This window comes from Phyllostomus discolor, chromosome 10, assembly GCF_004126475.2.
Source record: "Phyllostomus discolor isolate MPI-MPIP mPhyDis1 chromosome 10, mPhyDis1.pri.v3, whole genome shotgun sequence".
In the NCBI taxonomy this organism is placed as follows: Eukaryota; Metazoa; Chordata; class Mammalia; order Chiroptera; family Phyllostomidae; genus Phyllostomus; species Phyllostomus discolor.
In genome coordinates, this window is record NC_040912.2 from 83,674,574 (window position 1) to 83,698,522 (window position 23,949).

The following is a 23,949-nucleotide window of genomic DNA, read 5'->3' on the forward strand; positions in this document are numbered from 1 at the left end:
AGGACACTCGGGAGGAAGGAGAGCACAGCCTCCACCTGGGGTGTGGAGCTGCAGCAAACTCGGGCGGGGGGGACTGGAACACCCAGGAGGGACCTGGATGCAGAGAGAGAGACATGGATGAACAGTGAGGTTCTGGGGAGGCGGGCCCCACAACACCGCTCCACCATGCTGAGTGCGAGAGCTCGGAGCCCACCGGGCGCCCCCGCAGTCTCTGTGACCTGAGGGCCCTGCGTGGGGTGGGGGCAGGGGTCCAGCCCTCGGCGCAGGGAGGGCGCAGCACTGGGTCCAGGTGAGGTCCCGAGTGGCTCCTGCTGGGGGCAGGCCCATTCGGGACTCGCTCTGGACCTCCGCTCTTCACCCTGAACCCTAACGTGCCAACAGCGGGAACTTCCGAGGCTCGGGGCCAGGACGGTTTCTCCCTGAGATGTTTCTGTTGGGGAGGTTGCTCTGGGAACCAATCCTGTCTGCCTCCACACCCAGACAGAGGCTGGTGGGATGATGGAAATACAATCTGTTGTTTACTGTGAAGGTTTTCAAAATAATGGATTTTCATCTATTTTTGTGTATTGATCATCTAATTTTAAGACATTCTGGTTGCCTAAGTAAGGTGGTCAAGTTTCCACCTAATTTGCTAAGAGAAGAAACTGGTATTTATAGACACCTAATGGGGACACAGCAATGGCCGAGGTGTCTCGGCCAAGGTCACGAGGCCAGTCACAAGCCAGCCCCTTTCCAAGGTCAAGCTCTGCCTTTTACGGGCAGCAGAGACGGGGGCAAACTCAGGACCCCAGGTAGCTGGGCAGAAGGCACGTGGAAGGCTGTTCACCTACCAAAGGCTGGGGGGTGGGGGCTGGGCGGTGAGGGGCCTTGGGCCCCGGTGTGGCCCTCGCTGCTGGCACCTGGGCCAATACTTCCTCCAGTGGCCACACATTCTGCCCTCCCAGGTTCAGGGTCCCGGGAACGGGGCCCCTGCCTAACTGTCTGTGGGCGGGGACAGGGCCCCGCAGCCTGCTGTCTCCCAGCAGCACGTTCAGGTGGTGTGGCCGTGGGCAGCTCTTCAGCCTCTGAGCGACTGTCTGTCCCCTTATCAGTGAAACGTGGCTAGTGACAGGAGCTGCACGTCCCAGGCGCGCTCCGGGGGTACAGAGAGGAAGCACAGGAAACGTGCCCTGAGTGGTGCGCGGCACGACGTGGGCGTTCCATCAGAGTCAGCTGCGTCATCCCCCAAGTCGTGCTACCGCACTGCACACAGGAGAACGGGTTTGCAAACAGCGTCTCTAGGCAAAGTCAACCCTATCGAGGGGCAGACCTGCCGGACGAGTTTCCAGGACAGAAGTAAGTCAGAAGGTTGATGCGAAGGAAGTTAAAACTCATCAAGGTAAATACCCCGAAGGCTTCTGCTTGCTGCTGCAGGGAGCTCCTGCACCAAGAGCTGCAGCGCCCGTCTGTGCCGGCCGGAGACTGGGGTCAGCGGGGGCCATGCGAACACGCGACACGGCAACAGTAAGAGCTTTGAAACGGCCAGTCGCAGGGAACAAGGGACGTCACAGAGCCTCCGGGACGGACTGCCACATGGGCTGTCCAGACAACTAATCAGAGCTCAGGAGAAGGGGAGGAATCAGCACGTACTTTACAGCTCTTCACAGTAATTCTGACAAAATGGATCAAGTTTAATTAATATAAACCTACCCCTCCCATTTATAACAGTTTATCCACTTATTTTAGATTTTATTTATTTTTAGACAGAAGGAAGGGCGGGAGAAAGAGGGCGGAGCAACATCAATGTGTGGTTGCCTCTTGCACACCCCCTACTGGGGACCTGGCCCGCAACCCAGGCGTGTACCCTGACTGGGAATCGAACAGGCGACTGTTTGGTTTGCAGGCCAGCGCTCAGTCCACTGAGCCATACCAGCCAGGCCATTTATAACAGTTCAAATGTGAAAAAATCCATATGCTGGTTTCTCAAAAAGCTAGAGGGTCACCACATGACCCGCAGTCCCACTCTTCGGCACAGGCCCAAGGGAACCAACCGGAAGCGGGGGCTTGGACAGGCACCTGTGTGCCACCGGCCCGGACGGCAGCGCTATTCCCAACGGCCAGGACGTGAAACTAAGCTCTAGGTGAAATAACCGAAGAGGTCATCAGCAGGTGAATAACCAAAATGTGGTACAAGGGGACAGTTACTCAGCCATTAAAGTGAAGGAAGTTCGGATACACCCTACCGTACGGGTTAACCTTGAAATACTGTGCTAAGTGAAATATGCCAGGCATGAAGGGTCAGAGAATGCATTGTTCCAGGTGCACAAGGGACCTAGAATCAGCAAAGTCACAGACAAAGAGCAGGTTTGAGGGGGCCAGGGGCCGGGGGAGGGAGGAACGTGGAGTTGTTACTGCTCAGTGGGCCTAGTCTGCTTGGGGTGATGGACGAGTTCTGGAAACAGCAAACGTACTTAATGTCACTGAAGTACATGCTTAAAAATAGTTAAATGGCAAGTTTTGTGGTGTGTATGTTTTACTACAATTTTAAAATTTAATGCAAAATACCAAAACCATTGAATTATATGAATCACACACTTTCAATGAGTGATTTGTATGGCATGTGAATTATGCCTCGATTTTGAAAAGGTCCACATGCTTATTGGGAAGCAAAAAAGCACCCAGGGCTAGCGGGGGTGGGTGCAGCCCCGAGATCTGGCTGGAGAAGTAGTAAGTGGGGCACCGGGAAAAGACCCCGGAGGCCCAGAGTGGGAGAGCAGCAGGCACCCGGAGAGCTGCGGAAAGAGGGGGAGGGAGCCTGGGAGGAGGGCAAGCTGCCCCACAAGGACAAGGGGGCCGGCAGCTGTGTTCCCTGGTGGGTGGGGCTGGGGGAAGGGACACCTGCCGGGTCAGTGCTAATCCCTCCTGTGGGAAGATGCTCCTGAAGGGAACCCCGGCCCCTCCCCCACGCTGCAGCCCAGGGCTCCCAGGACCAGGGGGGATGGCAGCAGGCGGTGGCCCTGCAGCCCCCAGCTCTGGAACGGTGAGTTGATTCGATAGCTCTGGTTTCGATCTCTTCTATTGTCAGGAATCTCTGTGCCCCACCTGAACATACTATGCAGATTAGCAAACAAACGGGAAGTTGCTAAATGAGGCACTTTAAAAACGAGCACACGTTTGACATCATTACTATGGATTCTTCAGGCTCGTACGTATCGATTCTGCTGGGATTCATTCCACTACAGCGTCTAATTATTACTGAGCGCTAATCAATCCCATTATGAATTGGTTAATGGAAGAGAGAGAGAGAGAGACAGAGAGAAAGAGATAGGAGTAGAATGAGAAATATTTGCTTAATGGCCTTGACAGAACATCATTTCCGAGTGAAGAACAAAGCCGCCAGAGTTCACAATTGCATTGTGTTGTCATGGCGATAGATGATTTTCACCATTTTAACATGATGAGAAGAAATAAGGAGCTAGAAAGTAAAGACATCAGCCCCGGTGGAGAAAACACTGCCGCAGGATAAGATACAAACCCGTGACCACCCCCCCCCCTGCCCCGCCCCCAGGTCTATCTGGAACGTGTTTTTGCTTTCTATTGGCTACTCTCAGTCCATTCCATCCTTCCAGGCCAGGATCCAAACTCTTCTCCACCCACACCCTTTCTGTGACTTATTTCGCTCCTTTGCTTCTGTGGTCCACGCTCTCTGGGAAGAACGCCACTCCTCCGTGACCACAGCACCGATTACAAAGTCCAGGCCACGTCTGCTGCATGCGCAATGACCGCTGGAAGCGCTCTGCCTGCGTTAGCTCTTTCAGTGCTCGCGGCTGGACTGTGCGGGAAAGAACATCACAACCCTGACTTCCAGATTCGTTTAAGAACAATGAACTTCAGTGGTGGGGAGCTCAGGCCACGTGCTTGTCCACGGCCACGCAGCTAGTTAGGGGCAGAGGCAGGCTGAACCAGGAACTAGCTCTCTCTCTCCTTTGGCTGCACAGAGTAATCTATTGCACGCACGGGCCACACTGTCTGCACCGGTTCATCCTAGGGACACTCAGTGCGTGTCCACTCTCAGTTGTGGCGCGTGATGCCATAGCACACACGAGTGCAGGCACCTCTCTGAGGCCCTGGTTTTAATCTTTGGGATAGATACTCAGGAGTGGGGTTGCTAGAGCTAGGGCAGTTCTGTTTGTAATTTTTTGGAGGAACTTCCATATTACTGCCTGCAGTGGCTGCACCAACTGGCACCCCCACCAGTGGTGTGCAAGGGCTCTGGCGTCTCCACATCCTCCTCACGACACTCACCGTTTCTTTGTCTGATAATCACTACCCCGACAGGTGTGACAGCCTAGCTCACTGAGGTTTTGATGGGCATTTTCCTGATCATTAGTGACACTTAACATTTTCTCATATAGCTGTTGGCCACTTATCTTTTTTTAAGAACTGTCTATTAAAAATATCTGGCTGGCATAGCTCAGTGGATTGAGCGTGGGCTGCGAACCAAAGTGTCGCAGGTTCGATTCCCAGCCAGGGCACATGCCTGGGTTTCAGGCCACAGCCCCCAGCAACCGCACATTGATGTTTCTCTCTCTCTTTCTCCCTCCCTTCCTTCTCTAAAAATAAATAAATAAAATCTTAAAAAAAAGAAATGTCTATTTAAAAAAAAGAAAGAAAGGAAGGAAGGAAGGAAGGAAGGAAGGAAGGAAGGAAGGAAGGAAGGAAGGAAGAAATGTCTGCTCAAGTCCCTAGCCCATTTTTAAATCAGGTCATTAGATTTTTTTTCGACCGAGTCATATGGAGTCTGCCCTCACTCTTACAGACCGCACTCCACTATCTCTTCCACCTGCCCCTGCTGCCCACAAGCACTGAGGACGTGAACCACGGACGCTCCTCCTCCGGTTCCTCCGGCGGTGGAGTCAGTGACAGCGGCCTTCCCTAGCACGGGGCTGCTCACGCTGACCGCCGTCCCGGCCCACCGAAATGAGAGCTGCCGGCCCTGCCACCTTCACCGGGGTGTGTGCTGAGCACCGCGCTCCTCCCAGCCCCCCTCCTTCCAATGAGAAACACATGCCGATTGCTTTAACCAGCCCTTCGCTGAGGAGAGGGGCCAGGGGCCGAGGCCGCCGGGCCCGTGTGCTCCTCCAGGTGTAGCATGCAGCTCCCAACTGTCATGAGTGAGATCCCCAAAACGGGCATTTTAAATCTGATACACGTTCCATTCAGATGATGCGATTCACACACTTACACATGTGTGTGTGCGTGCACACACCCCCCTATCACCACTGAAGTCATTTTCTCGACACGACTCCCTTCTAAGAAATCAGAAACCGGGCCTCGAAGGGACCGCGAGTCCCCGCATCACACACGGCAGAAGCTCACGCTCTTCCTCCCACCTTCTGCAAAGGCCCCCAGCTGGGCGCAGATCCGCCCGGTGGTACCCGACCCTCTCCCGCCTCGGCCCTGTGGACGGCAATGAGAAACCCAGAGAACGTCCGTGACGGCTTTGAGCGTGCTGAAGTGTTAGGACGCGCTGCTGTGGACAGTTGGGTGCAGTGTCTCTTCTTCAAAACGCAGGCCTTCCGTGGAGTGCACCCCCTCAGCCCACCGGGGTGTTCTGAGCGAAGGGTGCAGCCAGGCTGGCCCGACAGCACATCCTTCCAGCTCCCAAAACCAGGCCTACGATGGAAACCTCCTTGTTCAGCTGCGGGGCGTGTTCGAATGCCAACAGTACCAAACAACGACACCCCTTCCGAGGGCACCGTGTGTCCGGGCTCTCTGTCCCTTCACTCTGGCTCGAACTGGCCACCCCCACGGCACGCACCGCCTTGGCTGTCCCTGGACTGTCGGCCGACAGCACCGAGGAGGTGAGCAATGTGGTGGCAGGTGGCCGTGGGGATGACCTCCCCTCGGGGTTCACTCTGCCTGTGCAATAACAAACAAGCAGGTGTGTTTACTCCCCTCTGTAAATTGGATGCTAATTTTTTTTAGGCCGAAGTCTTTTGAGCAGCAGTTCATCAGTGTCCTGTGTCTTTTCTGTAACGATTTCTCTGGCTCTGCGATTTAGCGTAAAGAACATGCTGCGTCAAACATTTTTCAGAGTGAGCCAGGTAACTGTTTTCTAATCTAAAGCAGCGAGTGATGTTCGTGAACCGATTTCCTTGAGGTTTACATTTTGGCAGCGTTACCGGTGGCACATGCGAAGTGACTCGGAATACAGCAGGGCCCGGTGGCTGAGGCGAAGCAAACGCCGCCCATCAGGAACACCAGGTACCAGAACGGGCGGATACGTGAGTGACGGAGACTGGGCAGAAGGGTCCCTGGCTGAGTCAGCTGCAATAAGCCCTTTAGGTCGCACCCTTTAAAAGTTACCCTCGCGACCAAAAGTCCTACGATGTGGGCTGATGGCCTCCAAGGGCAGTTTCGGCACAAGGCAAGGTTACCAGAAGATTCTGAATAATAAGATGCCACCTATAAACTTTGGAGAGATTTCCAGGGGGGAGGGACGGCTCATTCAGCACAGGGAAATGCTCCTCTAGCCCAAACCAGTGACAGGCACTGAAAACACGACCGCTTCTACTCCCCAGTCCTGGGACCCGAACAGGTTTAGTTTGCTGTCTGTCTGTTCGTTTAGTTTGTTTTGCACCCACAGGGCTCAGGGACAGGCAGCCTGACACCACGCAGCCCCGGCCAGGCGTGTGGGCACTGTAGTGGTCAGAGTGGGGGCAGGACAGACCTTATATCTGCTGGACTGAGGGCTGAAATCAGTTACTTATGTCAGCAGTTAGGACTGCTGCCCGTCCTGCGACTTAGAGCTTTATCGATCTGGGTCAGCCACGTACCTCGGGCCTCAGCGCCTTCACCCGTGAGAAAGACTAGAGAAACGGGGTCTGTGTGCCCCACCCACCGATGCAGGGGGAACACCTGGCGAAGGTGTGTCACGATCGAGGGACCAGACCTCACTCGCTCCCAGCCTGCCCGTGCTCTGGGGTCCTCCTTCCAAGTGGGAGCTGCTGACCATCAACTACATGGACCACCGACAGTGCCATGTACCGGGGGTCAGGAATAACCACCGTGACCTGGCATTCCTCTCAAAATTCTGGGCAACGTGGTCCTGCAGATTTAGTGACACTGGTAATTAGGTCTAAAAAGGTGCACTGACCAGCCCTGACTGGTGTGGCTCAGTGGGTTGGGCACTGTCCTGTGAACAGAAAGGTTGCCAGTTCTATTCCAGGCCAGAGCACATGCCTGGGTTGCAGGGCAGGTCCCTGGTTGGGGGCCTGTGACAGGCAACCAATGGACAAAAATGTGCACTGACCATCATCTGTCTCACCGTGGCTCTAAAAGACACTTAGTCGGCAGAGGCGTTGCCGCCGATGCTGAGTGCACTACCCCCCCCCCCCCCCCCCCCCGCCACCACAGCCCCGACTGTCCAGCTGAGCTGAGCTGAGGCTGAGGCACACCGGGGAGGAGTCATCAGTGTTCTGGGCAGAGTTCAAGGGCTGGGCTTGGGTAAGAGGCAAAGAGGAACCGAGGCCAGACACTTGGCAGATCAGAGTCCAGGGGCTCAGGACCCAGGAGGAGTCAGGTCTGGGATCAAGGGTGACCCGAGGCAAGGAGGGAAGTCCCCCCTGTTCAACAGAACACCAAGGGGCTAGAGAAGTTTCCAGAGAGTGGCCGAGCCACTCCCCATGGGGCTGCCCTTGGAGGGCCAGGACTGGCACTTTCCGGGGCGCTCCTGGGAATCTCCTGCTCACGCTGACCACTGTCCAAGGGGACACCCTCAAAGCCGAGTTTCTGTCCCGAAGTCCCTTCCTTCCCAGGCCCCCACTGTCTCAGTGAGCAGCTGTCCCAGGGCTCTCGTTCCTGTTCCCATCTCACCATCTCACCGGGGAGTCTGTACCGGCCCCTCCCCCTAAAACACACCTCCCTGGAGTGTGCGATCACACTTCCTGTTTGTCCCCACCCCCAATCCCTGGCCTTCAAAAGCCCCCTCTCCCCTGCTAGTTCCTTGAGCTATTTTCCCTTTGCATCCCCACAGTCCTCTGCTAGTTTTTATGGGGCTGATTCTCTGTTTCGTGTTACAATGATTTGTACGTGTCTTATTACCCTGCAAACCTCCCGAGGACAGAGGCTGCCTGCATTATTTATGGGACACCCGCGGTTCCCCGCTTACTGCCTGACGCCAGTGGGCCCGGGGAATGTGCACTGCGTTAAATTTTATGATATTCCGATTTCTGAGAGAGAATCATCATATTCCCCACCCCCCCATTTGTCTCTTATTCCAAAATGTGGTTATAATAACATGCTCACATTACACAGTCACGTCTCTACAAATAAAACAGCTACTGGTCTCCGGTTCATCCTACTCAGACTCGAATCTGCTTTCTCGTCTTGTTTCCTGTAATGCTTTTCAGAGGGAAGAGTCACTCAATCTTCCCAGAAACCACGAGCCCGTCATTCTGTGGGCGTCCTGCCTGTCACACCCGGGGGCAGCTGACCCCTTCCCGACCGCTCCCAGGTCTCACCCTGTGGCGCCCCCCATTCGGTTACGTCTCTGGTACATTTCATGATCCTGGGCCGGCGGGCGGGCAGGCAGGTGGTCTCTGCATTTTAAAAACGACGCTCTGCAACTCCCTGTCTGGCCCGTGGTCACTGCTGGCGGGTGCACCTCACTCTTGCACCTGCCCATCAGCTGCTTCCCACCCTGCCCCCCAAATCCTGAGTCACTCCCCTCACGGGCCTCGCAGGCTGCTCTCAACCCTGCAGCTCTGGCTGAGGGAGCCCTCCCCCTCCTCTCCCCTCCTCAGACACGCTCCTCAGTTCTGTCCCGAGCACATGTCCCAAGTCTGTGTCGGCGCAAATCTCCTACTTCAATGTGCCCTTCCTATCTCGCCAACTGTCAGACTTCAAAGTTGCTTCTGCTTCATCCCAGGGGTGGCAAAGGGCTGTGCGGGGTGGCGGGCCCATCTTACACCCAGCGCTACCAATGTGTGGACAGGCTGCTGCAGGTCGGGGCCGGTCGGGGCCGGGAAGAGTCCTTCCCTTTGCGAAGGGCCTGCCTGAGCACCTGCCAGTCCTGGCAGACGCGAGTGGGGAGTGAGGTGCTGTGCCGGTGTCCCTGACCCCACGGGCCCTCTGGCCACTGGCACGTTGCTAGGACCAGAGTGCTCCATCGCTTCCCCAGTCACCCAAGGTCAGGCTGAGCCGTTACATGGGAAAAGAGGACACTCGTAATGAGACATGCGCTGACCCACCATGAAAAACACAGCACTGAGGTCATTGCAAAGATGGGGAGGGGTTGCCAGGCAGGAAGAGCCGTAGCGAGAATGTTTTCATCACTCATAAGTTTCATGATGATTTCAAGGGTGGGAATCTGTTATTTAATCAAAAAGATTTGTGAGGAATAATCATTATCCAACCAGGAATTAATAATTCAGGCCTAACAGCCGTCATGAAGCTTTGCAGCCAGTGGTGGGACGCGTGCTGGCTGGCGGTGCGGGGGACAGGTGGCCGGGTGGCCGGCCTCCCTCCCCAGCCCTCAGTCCTAATGGGAGGGGCCAGCAGAGGGCCAGGGGACTGACCGTTCCGGAGGGCCAGGTTGCAGGGGCTCATCAGGCAGCCGGAGCGCAAACCACTCTCTGCCCGAGCCTGGCTGGGAAGGGCAGGAAAAGGGGCTCTGGCGCCAGGGTTAATGGTCTTGCAAACACTGTGTTAAATATTTCCTCCCTCTTCCCGGGAAGCACATGGAGAGTAAAATGAGTTCGCGCCGCTTTGGAATACACAGTGAGGTTCTCCGGGTGAGGAGCCCGCTGGCAGCTTGAGAGATTGGGTTAATCAGACACAGGAAAATCTCTGATTAATTGGACAATTATTTCGAATTCCTGGAGCGCCAAGGCGATATCAGAGAACTATTCCAACCAACTGGGAGTAAGTTCAACAGCCCGAGACAAGAGCTTTTTAAGCTTACGGGGGTTGAAACACACGGGCACCGCATGTCGGATTTTTATGGTCTCGAGTCTCCCCGACGTGCAGGGCCTCTGACTGTTTTTTAAGACCCACATCGTGCAAAATTATTTTGGCTTTAAACAATTATAGAAAATCTGTTTGCCAGTCCCTTGCAATGACTTTAGGACTCTAGGACACAGCGAAACCACGCCGGGGGCCGGGGGAGCGGCGCCGCTGTGTGTGATGATGGGAAGGGGCCCAGACCCACAGGAGGCGGCTGCCTCCCCGTGCGAGCGGGCAGCCCCCGGCGCGCCTCTGTCCCCGTCCCTTCGGGGAGTCTGCAGGTGACCAGGGCTCACCTGGTGGGAGCGTGCTTCTGTTCCTCCTCCTCGTCCGTGTCGCTGCTGATGGTGATGACGCTGACCGTGGGGCTGGGGGTGTCGGGAATGACGATGGTCTGCCGCTGCCTGTCCCTCGTGGTGCTGGAGGCCCCGTCGCCCCAGCCGCAGGTGACGGCGGAGCTGCAGGCCGGGCTGCTGTGCACCAGGGCGCAGCGCGGCGGGGTGTTCTCCTTGACGCGCTTGGACCGCTGAGGGGAGCTGGTGGCCTGCGAGGAGGACACCTCACAGGTGGAGACATTTCTGCAAAGAGAAAGCCGCACACACTCACGGAGGGAGGTCAGCCCAGCAGCATCTTCTAGGGAGCAAACTGCCTAGAAAGCCCAGCTTTGCAAACCTCCGTAGGAAACTCAGAGAGAGGCTGGGGAGCTCAGACTTCATCTATAACCAGCCGCAGAAGTGGCCGCCCCTGGAGCGCTTCCTTTTAGGGAGTCGCTGCACAGACGCGACAGCAGCTTGACCTTCGCAGGGCTCTCTGGACTGACTCCATGTGCCTGCTCCCAGCAAGACAAAGGGGACAACCAGGGCTGTAAGGACGGGAGGGACTGTGCCCAAGGACTGGGCTGGCATGGTGGAGTCACATGTAATGCCCAGGACTTAAGGGGTGTCTGCCCCAACGCAGCCCTGTCTTCAGGGTCAAGGCCTGACTTCCTGAGCTCTGTCTCGTCAACCTCCCAATCGTGCACAGGTCTTATATGGGAGAAGGGTGGAGGAAATGGTATTTGATGCACAAAGCTTTGGTTTCCTTGCTAAGAGCTGGTTTGCCATTTAATAAATGAAAGCACTCAATTCTTGGGAGTTTCTGAATCTAAAGGAACTGAAATTGGTGATTAGCTTTCCTCCCTCCATCCTCTGGGAAAGGGACGTGACCATGCCTATATCTGTGTATGTATAGTTTTCATTAAAAAAAAAAAAAAATTCTTCTGAGCCCTGGCTGGCATAGCTCAGTGGATTGAGCGCGGGCTGCGAACCAAAGTGTCGCAGGTTCGATTCCCAGCCAGGGTACATGCCTGGGTTGCAGGCCATAACCCCCAGCAACCGCACGTTGATGTCTCTCTCTCTCTCTCCCCCTCCCTTCCCTCTCTAAAAATAAATAAATAAAATCTTTAAAAAAAATTCTTCTGGATGTAGACGCCTGAGCTTCATAAGAAGCTTACCAGTCTATTTCAACTGTAATGAAAAATTGAGAAAAGTGAAAGAGAAAAAAGTATGTTTAAAAAGGGATCTTTTAGCCTTAATTTATTTGAAATTCCTTATCAAATTAGCTAGTGTAATTTCTGGCAACTTTAGGGAAAAAATACCTTACTTTTCCCTTTCCCCATCAACCCTTGATACCAAAGCCAACCTATAATGAAACTGAAGACTCTGACATGTCCTTAGAGGTTCTAGCACCTTCTGGCTAAAGGGGAGGCAGAAAGATGAAAATTCTGTAAGGGTGGATCTATTTGATTTTCTATTTAGTTGCTATCAGATATGATGCTTGTTTCTTTTTCCAGGCTGGTAATCATATGTTTTACTGCTAAGATTGTTTCATTGTTTGTACTCACCATAGTGTTTGTTAGTGGTAATATGTTACAATTTTGAGATTTTATTTTCACTACTTCAGTAGTTAAAATACCTCTACTCAGCAAAGTTAAAGAAAAGTATGCCTGGCTGCATACTGGTCTTTCAGGCTGTTTTGCCACAATACTGGCCTTAAAAATAGGCAAATATGTAACTTCCACTATAGTGACATTGATCTTGAAATGTACTAGCAAGGAGTCTCATAACACCAGCTGGGCCATGAGCAGGAAACCAGGAGGGACTTGTCAAATCTGGGAGGCAAATGGAGCTTAGCCAGTGATGCCAAGGTCAGCTCTGCGTCAGACCAGAATTCCGTGACTGCCCACTGGCTGTGCCTGATAGTGTGTGAGGACTAAAGTGGTGGCTGTTACTGCTGCCTGATCTAACAGTGACGTGGGGGTGTTGGCACAGGGCTGCCAATCAAAAGCATTTTGGATGGCTGCCACTGATCTGAGGCAAGTTTCCCTGAATTGTCAGCAACACCCAACCAAGGAATCTGGAAGGGTGGTGACTTGAGGAAGTTCTTAGATTAATTTCTGAGTGCGAGTACAAAAAGGCAGGCCTAATTTCTGAAGCCTGACTGTAGGAGGAGGTAGAAAACCGAACCACTAGACATTTTATATCCTGGACTTCTCTTCATTCTTCTATCCCAAATAAGCAATCGGGTACCTCCACATTACTGCCACTGGAGAGACATGGAGGATAGTTCTGCAGCCGCACAATATTAATTTCAATCTTTTTTGTTTGCAAATCTTTTTAAAAAGTCAGGTTTATTGAGGTACACGTCCCGTAAAAGTCTCCCTTTTGAAACACTCGATGAGTTTTGACAAATGCATGGCCACGGAAGCCCACCCCACAATTCAAACACAGAACTTTCCACACCCATCTGTCACTCCCCTCCTCTCCTGCTCTAGTCCCTGGCACCTCCGGAGCTGACCTCTGTCTCCATAGCTTTGCCTTTTCCACATGCCACACGCCCTGGTGGAACCCCAGAGCATGGGCCTTTGGTCAGTCATGACTTTAGATAGAGTTCACTGAGATGAGACTGGATTTAAAGGGAACGGGTAAGGTTGCTATTCTTCTGCTGGTTAACGTCCAGGATTAACCAAGTTATGGCTTATACTTAAACAAGCAGTTAAAGAGGTTAAATTTCTGACCTTAGATTTAAAAACACCAGAAATCACATTTTTAAGAAAGTGATGGTTTCCAAACGCAACTTCAGAGGCGAGTCTGAGTGTTTTCTAGAGAAGTGCAAGGGGACAGGACTGCTCACTGCCCTGGCACTGAACATGGACCCCGGGGACACGGCCAACACCTGCACAGACTCCAGAGCGAGTGCCTCCCTCAAACCCTAGCGCTATCCGCGTGGCACACTGCGCTCCGTGGGACACTCCACGTGCCAGGCCAGGGATCCAGAGCACAGGCTGCCAACCCAGCACCGCTAAGAGGTTTTTCTAAACTTCCGATTTCCTGAGGTCTCTCACCACTAGGTGACACCACCTACCTTGCAGAGGATTGGTGCTGCTTGCTCTTCCGAGAGGAGGTGGTGCTGGTTGGCTGCTGCCGCATCACGTGGGCCACGCCCACATTTAAAGGCTGGGCGGCTGGAAGGGTCACATGACCGGTCAAGAGCGCAGGCTGCTGCATGATGGGGTTGTAATGGCTGCCGTGAGCGTGCGTGTTCCTGCCAGGGCAGTGGGAAAACGAGGCTGTTTATTGTGTTTATAAACACAGAGCTCCTTTTTAAGGTAAAGGTTCCTCCCCAGTTAAATGCCAAATTAAACCCCCAACTTGGTTATGCGGCTAGCTTGTGGGACTGTTGAAGGGATGAACCTAGCCAGGTGAGCACCCAGGCGCAGTGACGTTTAAGCACTGTTCTGAAGGAGCGGCAGGAACACAATTGGTTGGTAAGAAAGAGCACATTTCAAGTGGCAGGAAGGCCAAGCACGTAGGCTCAGCTCAAATTCCGGGGAGAGCAGATAAATACTCCCTCCAGCTTTTGGAGCATTTACAGAGCGCCTTGGATGGGTTACCCCACTCTGTGAGGTAGGCAGAATATGTATTAGTAACAGCATTTTACAAACAAGGGGATTGCCGTTCATGTGAAAAACACTGAGGACTGGGAGCCGTTCATTTTCGGTGTTAGGAGTGTTAACATTCTTTTGAATTCCTTCAGTGGCTAGTTCAGTTGCTCAGGCACATAGCAGCTGATCAATTAATTACACGCTTGCTGAATGAATAATTAAATTAACTCAAGGCTGCCTAGACATGGTTCGAGTTTGATATTAAAATTAGTAACAGGCAGACACGCTGATAAAAATATGGGCAGCATTATCTGGAAAAGGGGTTGTTTCAAAAGCTCTGTGACCCTGGTTGTATGGAGTGCATGGGCTTGTTCTCCCACACCAATCTTAGAACTGGTAATCAATGCATAGACTTGCCCGTAAAAGCTCACTTAATACATAAAAAAATGAAAAGCTATAAAGTTCACTTGAATTTTTAAAATATTATAAAACTTATCTTTGCAACTTGGGGGAAATGAGTAGGGAAAAAGGAGGGGGCACTTTTGGAGAGATTGTGACAATTTCACAGTCTTTTGGATATTTACATGGATTTTAGAAATTGATGTTATAGCTTCTTTATTTTGTTGTTGCTATTTCTATAGACATGGCTCTCTTTTCCCCTTTGATACAGGTCTATCACTGGCACTGGTCTATGTTTTTTAGCCGTGATTACAAACGTTCTTTGGTCCACTCAGAAACGGGAGAAAGCAAGTGTGCAGGCTTTAAGTGTGTTCCGGCTGTAACCAGGCGAGAGGGATGAGGAATGAGAAAACATGCATGGACCGGTGAGTACTGCTGAAACCTCATGAGCTGTGAATGCTGGTAGACACAGGAAAAAAAAAAGAGTAGAACATATGTGTGGTCCTTTTAGGAGAAAGAGGGGTGAGAAGAAAAGACCCTTGGTCGAACAGCTTTCCATCTGGCTGCTGTTCCTCAGAGCTGGAGAGGGCAGGTGGTCTCGCTGAGCAGGAACCAAAGCCGGTGGGGGAAGATGGGGAAGACAGGTTTATTTATTGCCTGTCCTATACCAGGTGCTGGTATAGTATGTATTAAATACAGGCCGAGTTATTCATATTTGATCTTCAATTTAGCTTCCCAACAGTCCTATGAGGATTGCTATCCCCACTCTACTGAAGAAGAAACTGAGGCTCATAGAGGTTAAGTTACTTGCCCAGGTCAGGGAGAGGCCAGTTTTACCTGGTCTGAAAGTGCTTCCAGGGAGTGGGGGTTGCTCATGGGGGTTTTCATCAGTGAAAAGTGAGTCAGGCTGTGGGAAAGAGCCTGTGTACTCCCCTCACTAGTCAGAGAATTAAGTGGCTGAACAGAGGAAGCTGCATTTGAGGCTTGACTGGGGGCTTACCTCTTTACCTCTCTTTGTTTTACTGAGAGCTCTTCATTCACAAGTCTTTTAGGCCAGCTGGTATGGAGCCCATCAGAGGGTGGGGGTACGACCTGCCCCGAGGTGTGGGCTGAATGCGAGACAGTTGCTCAAACTGTCTCTCATGGGGCATGGGAAGCTGGGAACAACTGGGGTGCCACGTGACTCTGCACTGGTGAAGGGGGCGCTGTGGGGACAGAGTGGGTGGGAGGTACAGGGAAGAGCGGAAGTGGCCACAGAAACTGCAGAGGAGCACGTGGGCGAGGAGGTCAGCGTGTGGGAGGGGCAGGGTCTGGAGGCAGAAGCAGGGGGTATGGTGTGCTGGTGGCTGACCGCGGAGGCCTCTGGGATATGTGGGCAGCGGACTTGGAGCTATGAGATGGAACCACAGACGTTAAGAGCCGCCGCACGCAGCAGAGGGCACTGTTTGAAATAAAGCCTGTTCTGTCAAGCCTTCCCCTGGGAGAGTCAAAGTGACTCCAGTGCGTCCATGTCTCAGAACACCTGGAGAACACTTTCTAGAATTGCTGAGGAACCTTGGGGACTCTCTTTTGCATACTTTCGCTGGTGACAAATCTTTGTTTTTTGGGAGTAGAATTCGATCTGAGAAACAAGTAAAAATCATCTAGAGCCGAGTCCTGTGAATTACACTGTAAATGGTGTAGCTGGATTTTTCAGACGCGACAACTGACCATAAAGTAGTGAAGCTGCTTTTCTTGTTTCCTAGAACACTTACTTAAAAGTTACATCTCCTTACACTGTAGTGGTAGTCTACATAATCTCTTTAATTTGGAAGGCTTTCTGATAAGCAGGACTTCAGGGCCGGGGCGGGCCAGCCTCCCAGCCCCCACGCGCCAGCTCGGCCGCTTACCTCCAGTCGGCCAGCTGCTGGGTGCCTGCCATGGTCTCGGGGATCACGGTCGCGTGCTGCACCGACGTGTGGGTGGCCACTCCGGTCAGCTGCTGCCACGCTGGGGGGAGCAGGATCTGCTGGGTCCCGCTGGGCCAGGCCTGCTGTAGGGCACAAGATGTCTGCAGTCACTGTGTGTGAGTCATGTGGCCGATGTGCTGAGGCACGCACTTACCTAGCTAGACCGAGCGATGGGGCGGGGCAAGGGGAGACTTGGTCTTCCATTGGCTGGGAGAACTCGGAAAACCTCTTTACGGAAAGGCAGAGTCTACAAGGATCGGGTGGCAGTCACCTCCACAGCTTGGGGGCTCTGCGTTTCCGTGGCAGCCTTGCTAGTGAAAGCTGGGTTGGGCGCCTGCTGTTTGCAGAGAGCGATTCAGCGCCACCTTGACCAAGAGCCGCATTTCCCCTCTCGCCACCTTGGCCGCTCCTTCACTGTTTCTGACGGCGGTCAGGATGTCGGCTCTAAGAGCGTGGGGTGGCAGACCCGGCCAGTCCAACACTAGCACCTGGACTTGAACGCCATGCCAGACGGCTCCCATGTGACCGCTGCTGTCCTCGGTGCCGAGGACGGCTTGGCCACAAGGTTGTCAGGTCAGAAGCACTTTCTAACAAGGCCAGTTTCCTCAGTGTTTCCAAAGACACTTTATTTACGGTGGCCTTTGTTGAATAGAAGTTCGGGGTTTTAATTTTAATGCAAATTAAATTGTAGTTAAATTGTACAGTTCTGTTTTGCGCTCCCTATTCCATTCACCTCTCTAATATTGTACTGTCTTAACTATTATAATTTTAATGCGTCTTGGTATCTGGTAGGGGCACCATTCTTTAAATTAGTTTCCTTGTCTGTTCTCGTCCCCTCACCTTCCCACGTGGATTTAAACATCACTCTAACATAAGAATTGTAGTTTCAAAAAAAAGTGCTTTCTTATATTTATTGAATTTGCCTAAAATTTACATTTATTTTAGTAACTGACATTTTAATAATGATAAGTCATTTTGTCCCTGAACGTGGTACAACTGTGTGTTACCTTTATTCCTTTCAAAGTTTCTTCTGTTGTTGGAATAATTCCTAAGTATTTCACAGTTTTTGTTATTAACTTTGCCAGCCATATCTTTTAATTATTTGCCCTTGTTTTATAGGAATATACCGACTCTGGTCTATTGAGTGTATCTGTCAGTCTTTCTGAACTCTGTTTAGTTCTGATGGTTTCTCTGAACCCCCGTGGGTTTTCCATGTGGACTGTCTTTGTTTTTGCAAATGACAGAGCTTTGTTTCTTCCTTCCCAAAACTTGCACCTTGCATTTTCCGTTCTGCCGCTGTGCTGACGGCACCTCCAAAACAACATTTAATAACAGTGTTGGCATGGGGCGTCCTTGGCTTGCGCTGGGCTTCAAAGGAAATTCTTCTAGCTGTTGGACATTGGGCATTTTATTTAATATTCTTATTTGATAAAGATGATGAATATTAAATTATATTAAATGTTCTTCCTGCATCTATTGAAATACATGTTTTAGTTCCTTAATGTGTTAATGTAGCAAGTTACTTAACAGACTTTGCAGTGTTAAACTACCCTTGTGTTTCCCAGATAACCTCCTTTGCGCCTGGTGTGCTGGACGCGTCTGTACGCTTTTCAGTACTGCACCGTTTGTAGATACGGTAGGTCGTGCTTTTGCGCCTGCATGCACCAGTGAGAGATGGCATGTGGTTTCTCTGCCTTACAGATTCCTTATTGGATTTGGGCACCAAGGGTACACCAGTTTTATAGACTGTGTTGAAGTGTATCACCTCTTCTGTTTCCTGGAACAGCCTGGTTCAGATCGACATTAACCATTATTTGTCTTTTTTTTCCTCACTTCCAGATTAATTGCAAATGCTGAGAACACCAGCTTCTGGTGGCCCCGGTTTTGTGAACGAGCCTCCTGCACTTAAAGCAGGCCTTCTTCCTACTCCGGCCCCTCGCACTGGTCCTCAGGGCTTCCTGTCATTGGCACAGTGTGGCACTACGTTGTTTAGAAACCGCCGAACCAGATTGAGAGAGGGAGCTGCGGCTGGTTCCAGGGCACGGCCGCCGGTTCGTCCTTTGTCTGAGAGGCGGGCGCCCAGGCCAGTCTCCCCGCGCTCCTCCCGGGAGCCCAAACCTACAGGTTCATGTGCACTTTGAAGGGTGCTTTTACATCCTTCGTCGTGTTTGCACAGGAAACCCGAGGAAGCCCAGATCTAGCTCTGAAGGAAATGACAATTAGACTCTTCCTGGCTAAGACGGACATTCTTCACTGTTTGGTTTGTGGGAACCAGTGGGCCCGGCATTTCCGACTTTGTATCAGTCCTTTATTCACGGTGGAGGAGAGCTCAGCCTTCTGCTCACTCGGAAAGGGGTCCCTAGGGCACCCTAAACCTCCAAGGGGACTTAACCTGAAGCTGTAATTGGGAAAGTCAAGCCAAGAAATCTGTGAACAGGATTTTAATTGCTGCAGTGTTTATAGGAGAGGACTGCTGGAAGCAAGTTGAACGGTCATGCGTGGGAGGTTTGTTAAATGAACTGATGTGTGCTACAGCGAAACTCCATGCGGCCACTGAAAAGGACGTGGTGGGCCAGGGTGCCCTCACAGGCACAGGTTTCTAAGGTCTGCTGAGTGAGAAACCCCTGCCCTGTCCAGTGTCAGGCTGGGCCTTCTGTTTGCCAGTTGCTGTCTCTTTCTCTCTGCTTGTCGCTTAACCTGTGCCGGCGTCAGCCTGTTACAAGCAAGGGCTCCCCTAGTATTTTCAAATGGTCCCTACAAAGGACAAAAGTAAGCTAACTTGTAAAAATGAGTAGGGTAACTGAATGAAAAAGCAATAATTAGACATTTAAACTGATGCCTTCATTTTTCTCTGGGTAAATCTTTAGGTTTCAGGCAAAAGCACTCCCAATACTATTAGTTACTTTAAATGTATCCAGAAAATGGGCGTCATTCTTTTCATCTGAATATTTAAACCCTTTCGAGGATTTTATGTGCGGAGGGTTAGAGGTGGGGCCTTCTGAATCCACTCCGCATTAGCTGTGTCCACTTGGCCCTCTCCTCCCACCACCCCACCCTCATAGGCCCTTCAAAGGGGGCGTGTCTCTGGGCGCCCTGAGGAGGTGAGCCCAGAAGGAGAGGGTGTGATCACACCGTCCCATTTCAGTGCTGTGAGAACGAGCCCTCTGAGCCCTCCGGAGTGCCCTAGCAATGCTGGTGGATGCAGCCTAAATGCTGCTGTCGCCTCTGGCCTCCAAATGCAGTGTGACTGTGACAATGCAGCCCGCGGTTGTGCCTCACTGTCCCTTTTTGTCAAAAGTGGGGATTAAATCAAACAGAACTGTAAGGTGCCTGGCACGGAGACAATGTATCTGTTATTAAAGTCTGTGTCCTTACTATTAGCATTGCATCACGCGTTACCTTAAACCCCCACAACACTTTGCGAATCTTTCATCACTTTCACCTGCATGATCTCGTGCTGCCATCGGCACCCAGGTGAACAGATACAGAAGGTGCCAGCTCACAACTTCTGGGACCCTGCCTTTTTAAGTACAAAGTGAAGAAATCATCTCCAAGGCTTTTTTTTTGGTTCTAAAAAGTAATTTCTATTTTACAAGGAAAAGGTTTCTTTTGGCAGCAAAGGGATGTTAATTGACACACCTCAGGTTAGAGAGTTACTAGTAGAGTTGGGATTAAAACCTAGGTCTCCTGTATTAGTTTGCATTACAAAGATACCACCATTATCATCATCATCATCATCTCCTCCCCAGACTCCCCCCATGTCTGAATTTCTGCTTGGAAAGGTAAGCTAGGCACTTGGAAGGGTAATCCACTCGGGGGTCATCCAGAATATTAGAGAGATTCTAACGACTCCAAGCACCTAACTCACTGCCAGGGAGGGACTCGGCGGAGAAATATCTCCTCTGTGGAAAGCACTAACATGGATAATGGCAACACGAGGAATGATGAATTACCTGGGCGAGCAGACCTGGTTGGATCTGGAGAGGCTGAGCTCCCGGGGCTTGAGTGACGATGGGAACAGCATTTTCCATCCGCACGGAGTAGCCAGCATGCTTGGAGGGCGAGGCCTGCAGTCCTGCTCCAGGCAGCGGGCAGGTGGGCGGGGAGAGAGGGCTGAGTGATGGGCCTGGCCGATGGAGGGAGAGCTCCCCTCCCTCCCCTCCCCTCCCCTCCAGTCCCCTCCGGGTCTCGCCTGCTCCTTCGGTAGTCTCCCCTTCAGTTTTTAACTTAAATTTTAAACCACGACAACCCCACAGAAACCACCACGAATGTGTCCAGAGGCTAGAAGGGGAAGTTAAGGAGTTCGTAAAGCCAAAGGGGAACAGCGGTGCCGACGGATCACGGCAGGAGCACAGGGGCTGCGGCAGGAAGACGCACTGCACAGGTCACTGCGTCACCGCCGCGTGTGGGGGAGGACGCAGGGGTCCATTCGCAGGGGCTCTGCCTCTGAAACCCGGCAGCCACGCACAGGCTTCCCCCATGGGGTCCACAAAATCAGATTCTCACGCTTTCCGTGTAAACTGTGACTAAGTACGTGGTCAACTCCAGCATCCTGGCGGTCTCAGGGGGAGAGTGTGCGGGTGTGTGGCTGAAGAATCAGTGGGGGGTGGCCTGGGAGGTGCTTTTCTGACCGATTTATCTTCCTCACGAGACCTGGGGCTGTGCTGGCGGTGGGGTGGGGGTGGGGGGCACTTTTCTGCAGACGAGCCACAGAGGACATTCCCTGTGAGAAGCCCCAGAGCTGATACAGCATAACAGTGGGGCCCCAAACAAAGTGCTTATTCACAGACAGCAGGCCAGGGCCCACATCGCTGGCAGGTGGTGAGAACAACAAAGTCCCGCTGTTTCCGGGCTGGCCACAGTAGGACGGGGCCTGGAGTCCCGTGACGCGGACAGAAAGGAATGCGGAGGGCTTTGCCCCAGGGAAGCCGGCTGACAGAACAGGGTGGGGCTTTGTCCTGCCAGCAGCAGGTGAGAGGTCGGCCCGCCCCTCCTTACCTTGGAAGCCGGGTGGGCACACGATGAGAGCTTGCTGGAAGGGGTCGGGCCGGGCACAGATCTGGGCTGTTCCCGTCTGCAGGGGCAGGCTCCGCTGGGCCACCGCGGCCATGGAGGCCGCTGAGGGCTGGTAGAGTGCAGATTGGTAGTTTAGTATGGAGACCTCGGGATTGGCTAAGGAAATAGTGGCACTGGTGGAGGTGGGAGCCTAAAGGAATGGCGGGGATTAAACAAAAATAAACAAAAATAAAAGATGAGGGCGGGTGGCATGTTGGGAGACACGAACCTAAATCAAATCAATGAACTCAAAGGAGAACGAACAAACAAAATTCAAGGGCGAAGAGGCAGAAACAGAAGGGCGGGGGCGTGCAGCTGAAAAGTCTCAAGGAGAAGCCGAGGCCTGCAGCTGCCTGTGACGGTTCCCCTGGTGCTGATGCACAGGCCTGTCCCTGCTCTCTGGGGGGCCCAGGCCAGAGTGCCAGGGGGTGCCCACTGGCCAGGGGTCCAAACGCTACAAAGTTAGAAGTTAGGCTAGAGCCCTGGCCAGGCAGCTCATTTGGTTAGAGCATTGTCCCAATGTGTCAAGGCTGTAGGTTCGATCCCCAGTTAGGGCACATACAAGAATCAACCAATGAATGCATAAATAAGTGGAACAACAAATGGATGTTTCTCTCTCTCTCTCCCTTCCTCTCTAAAATCAATAAGTAAAAATTAAAAATTAGGCTAAAAATGATTTATGTTGTGCCCTTCAAATTTGACAAATACACCTTCATCGCAATAGGGAAAGCCAGGTTCGAGTCCAGGAGTCCTGCATTCCTGGGTTCTGTCCTGGAACATGGTGACGGGGCAAGCTGAACCCGTCTTCCTTCTCTTCCTGTCCCAGCTCTGTCCCCACAACCCGAGGGGCTGTGGGCGCAGTCCACACTCAGGAGGACGAATCCAGGAAGAGGCTCCTGCAGGGCCAGGGTCCCAGGTACCCAGAGCGTGGCGTGGAAGCACGCATCCCGGGGGGAGGGCTCGAAGGGGCCCTCCTGTTCGGGTCTGAGGGCAGCACTGTTTATAGATACGCCCAGCTGGGCGCACAGCAGCAGTTACTGCAGAGGACTGTGCTGCGGAGTCAGGGAGGGAGAGGGGACACGCTCAGCCTGGGGTTTGCTCTGTGAGTGTGTGGGTTCGTACACTGGTGTCCAGCTTCCAGGCCTGGAAGGCAGACAGGAAAGATCCTGGTGGGTCAGGAGAATCGAAATGGAGATGGGTTAGACAAATGGAGAAGTTACGTCCTCTCTCCTTTCTCTCAGGGAGCAGGGCCACTGGAGACTGGACTTCTGCCGCGTGAAGCCAGGCGGCAGAGGGAAAGTAATTTCTGAATTGGGAATCTTAGCTTTTCCCACACCGATCCATCAGCACAGTAGGTGGAGGGTACCAGTGGCTTTAAAGTCACCATGGTTTGCAAGAAGGTTGGCCACTCGGGGTTACAGGACTGAAGAATAAGGAGGAAAGGACCACAAGGTCGTTTTGGGCACGTACAAAAGCAGAACCACAAGAAGGGTATGTATGTGTGTCAGATTTGACACACAAAAAAGGATAGGCTCATTTTACATGTTTTTTTTTTTATACTTAGATTTTATGCTGCGTTTCAGTGCAAAACAAGTTAATTTGTATCAGGGTGAGTACTATGTGGTGTGGCGTGCATGTCTGCAATTTAATGTTGGGAACCGCCCTGCCTGGTATCAGAAGCTGTAACCCCTGCCAAGGCTAAGGCTAAGGGAACACCCTTGGAACCGTAAGCCAGCAAGGAGACAAAAGCTTTTCTCCCTGGCAGGAGCGCTGCTTCTGCTGCTTCATTCATAACTGAACCCCAAAGCTTGGTCGGTTAGCCAATGATGGGTAAGATTCCCCAGGGGGGGAGCGACCTAAGACAGGCATGATCACGTGGGAGGCCCCCAAGAAAGGATTTGGGGGCTACAGCAAAAGGGGGTGATGGACCCTCACTCCTCGGCTGTGATATAGCCTGAGTCCTCATCGTCCAGGAGGAAATCTCCTTATCCCTTGGCTGCCTTACTTCCCTTGCTCCACCTAAGCCTGAAACAATGACAGGGTGGTGCAGCCCTGTGATGGAAAAGGTGGGTTCCCTGGGTGATCAGGCCTAAGAAAGAACAGGTAAACTCCTGTGAAACCTTCTTTGTTTAGAATGCTCTCAGTTGAATGAGAAGGGTCCAAGGAGGAAGTTAGTTTGTTCCTTAAAAGTCTTACAGCTCTTTGACCATGACTCAAAATAGGCCCGCAGAGTTCCTTGTTATCTATTGTGTGATCCTTACTTCCTAGCAATGAGTAATGAGCTTTTACCTGAATTCTTATTCAAACGAACCCAATAAAAAGCCTCTCTGGAGGGGGAACGGGGTGCTCTCCCCACCAGGGATGGTGGCCAAGCGGCGTGCTCCCCACGTGAGGAGTGGCCCTGCTGTTCCTATTCCCCCACAGGACCTGGTTGTGTATGTTTTTCTCGCGTGTTGACGAACATCCGCAGCCGAGATGGATACTGCTGGCCAGTATCCACCACAATTTAAGATCTGGGCTGTGACACTAAGCGTGTCTGTGCAGTGTCACGTGGCTGGCCTCCAGGCATGAGTGTGAGGGGAGCGTGTGCAGCACGTGTGGGCCTTGTACTTCCCCTCGGTTCTCTCCGCGTCCCCA

At 52.4% G+C, this 23,949-nt stretch overlaps 1 protein-coding gene across 4 annotated transcripts in view; it reads right to left on the reverse strand.

Moving 5' to 3' along the window:
* Positions 1–23,949, reverse strand: part of HIPK2 (homeodomain interacting protein kinase 2) — a 166,945-nt gene that overhangs the window by 12,637 nt on the left and 130,359 nt on the right. The window contains exons 8-12 of one of the 4 annotated variants that reach the window (XM_036010956.1): positions 21,256–21,382; positions 20,211–20,332; positions 16,198–16,337; positions 13,390–13,569; positions 10,284–10,565 (exon numbers count right to left, since the gene is read on the reverse strand). In XM_036010956.1, coding sequence (XP_035866849.1) covers positions 10,284–10,565; positions 13,390–13,569; positions 16,198–16,337; positions 20,211–20,332; positions 21,256–21,382 — 851 coding nt within the window. Of the gene's footprint in view, positions 1–10,283; positions 10,566–13,389; positions 13,570–16,197; positions 16,341–20,210; positions 20,333–21,255; positions 21,464–23,949 lie in introns of all 4 variants that reach the window. The other 3 variants (XM_036010954.1, XM_036010955.1, XM_028525428.2) reach the window with 3 other exon arrangements.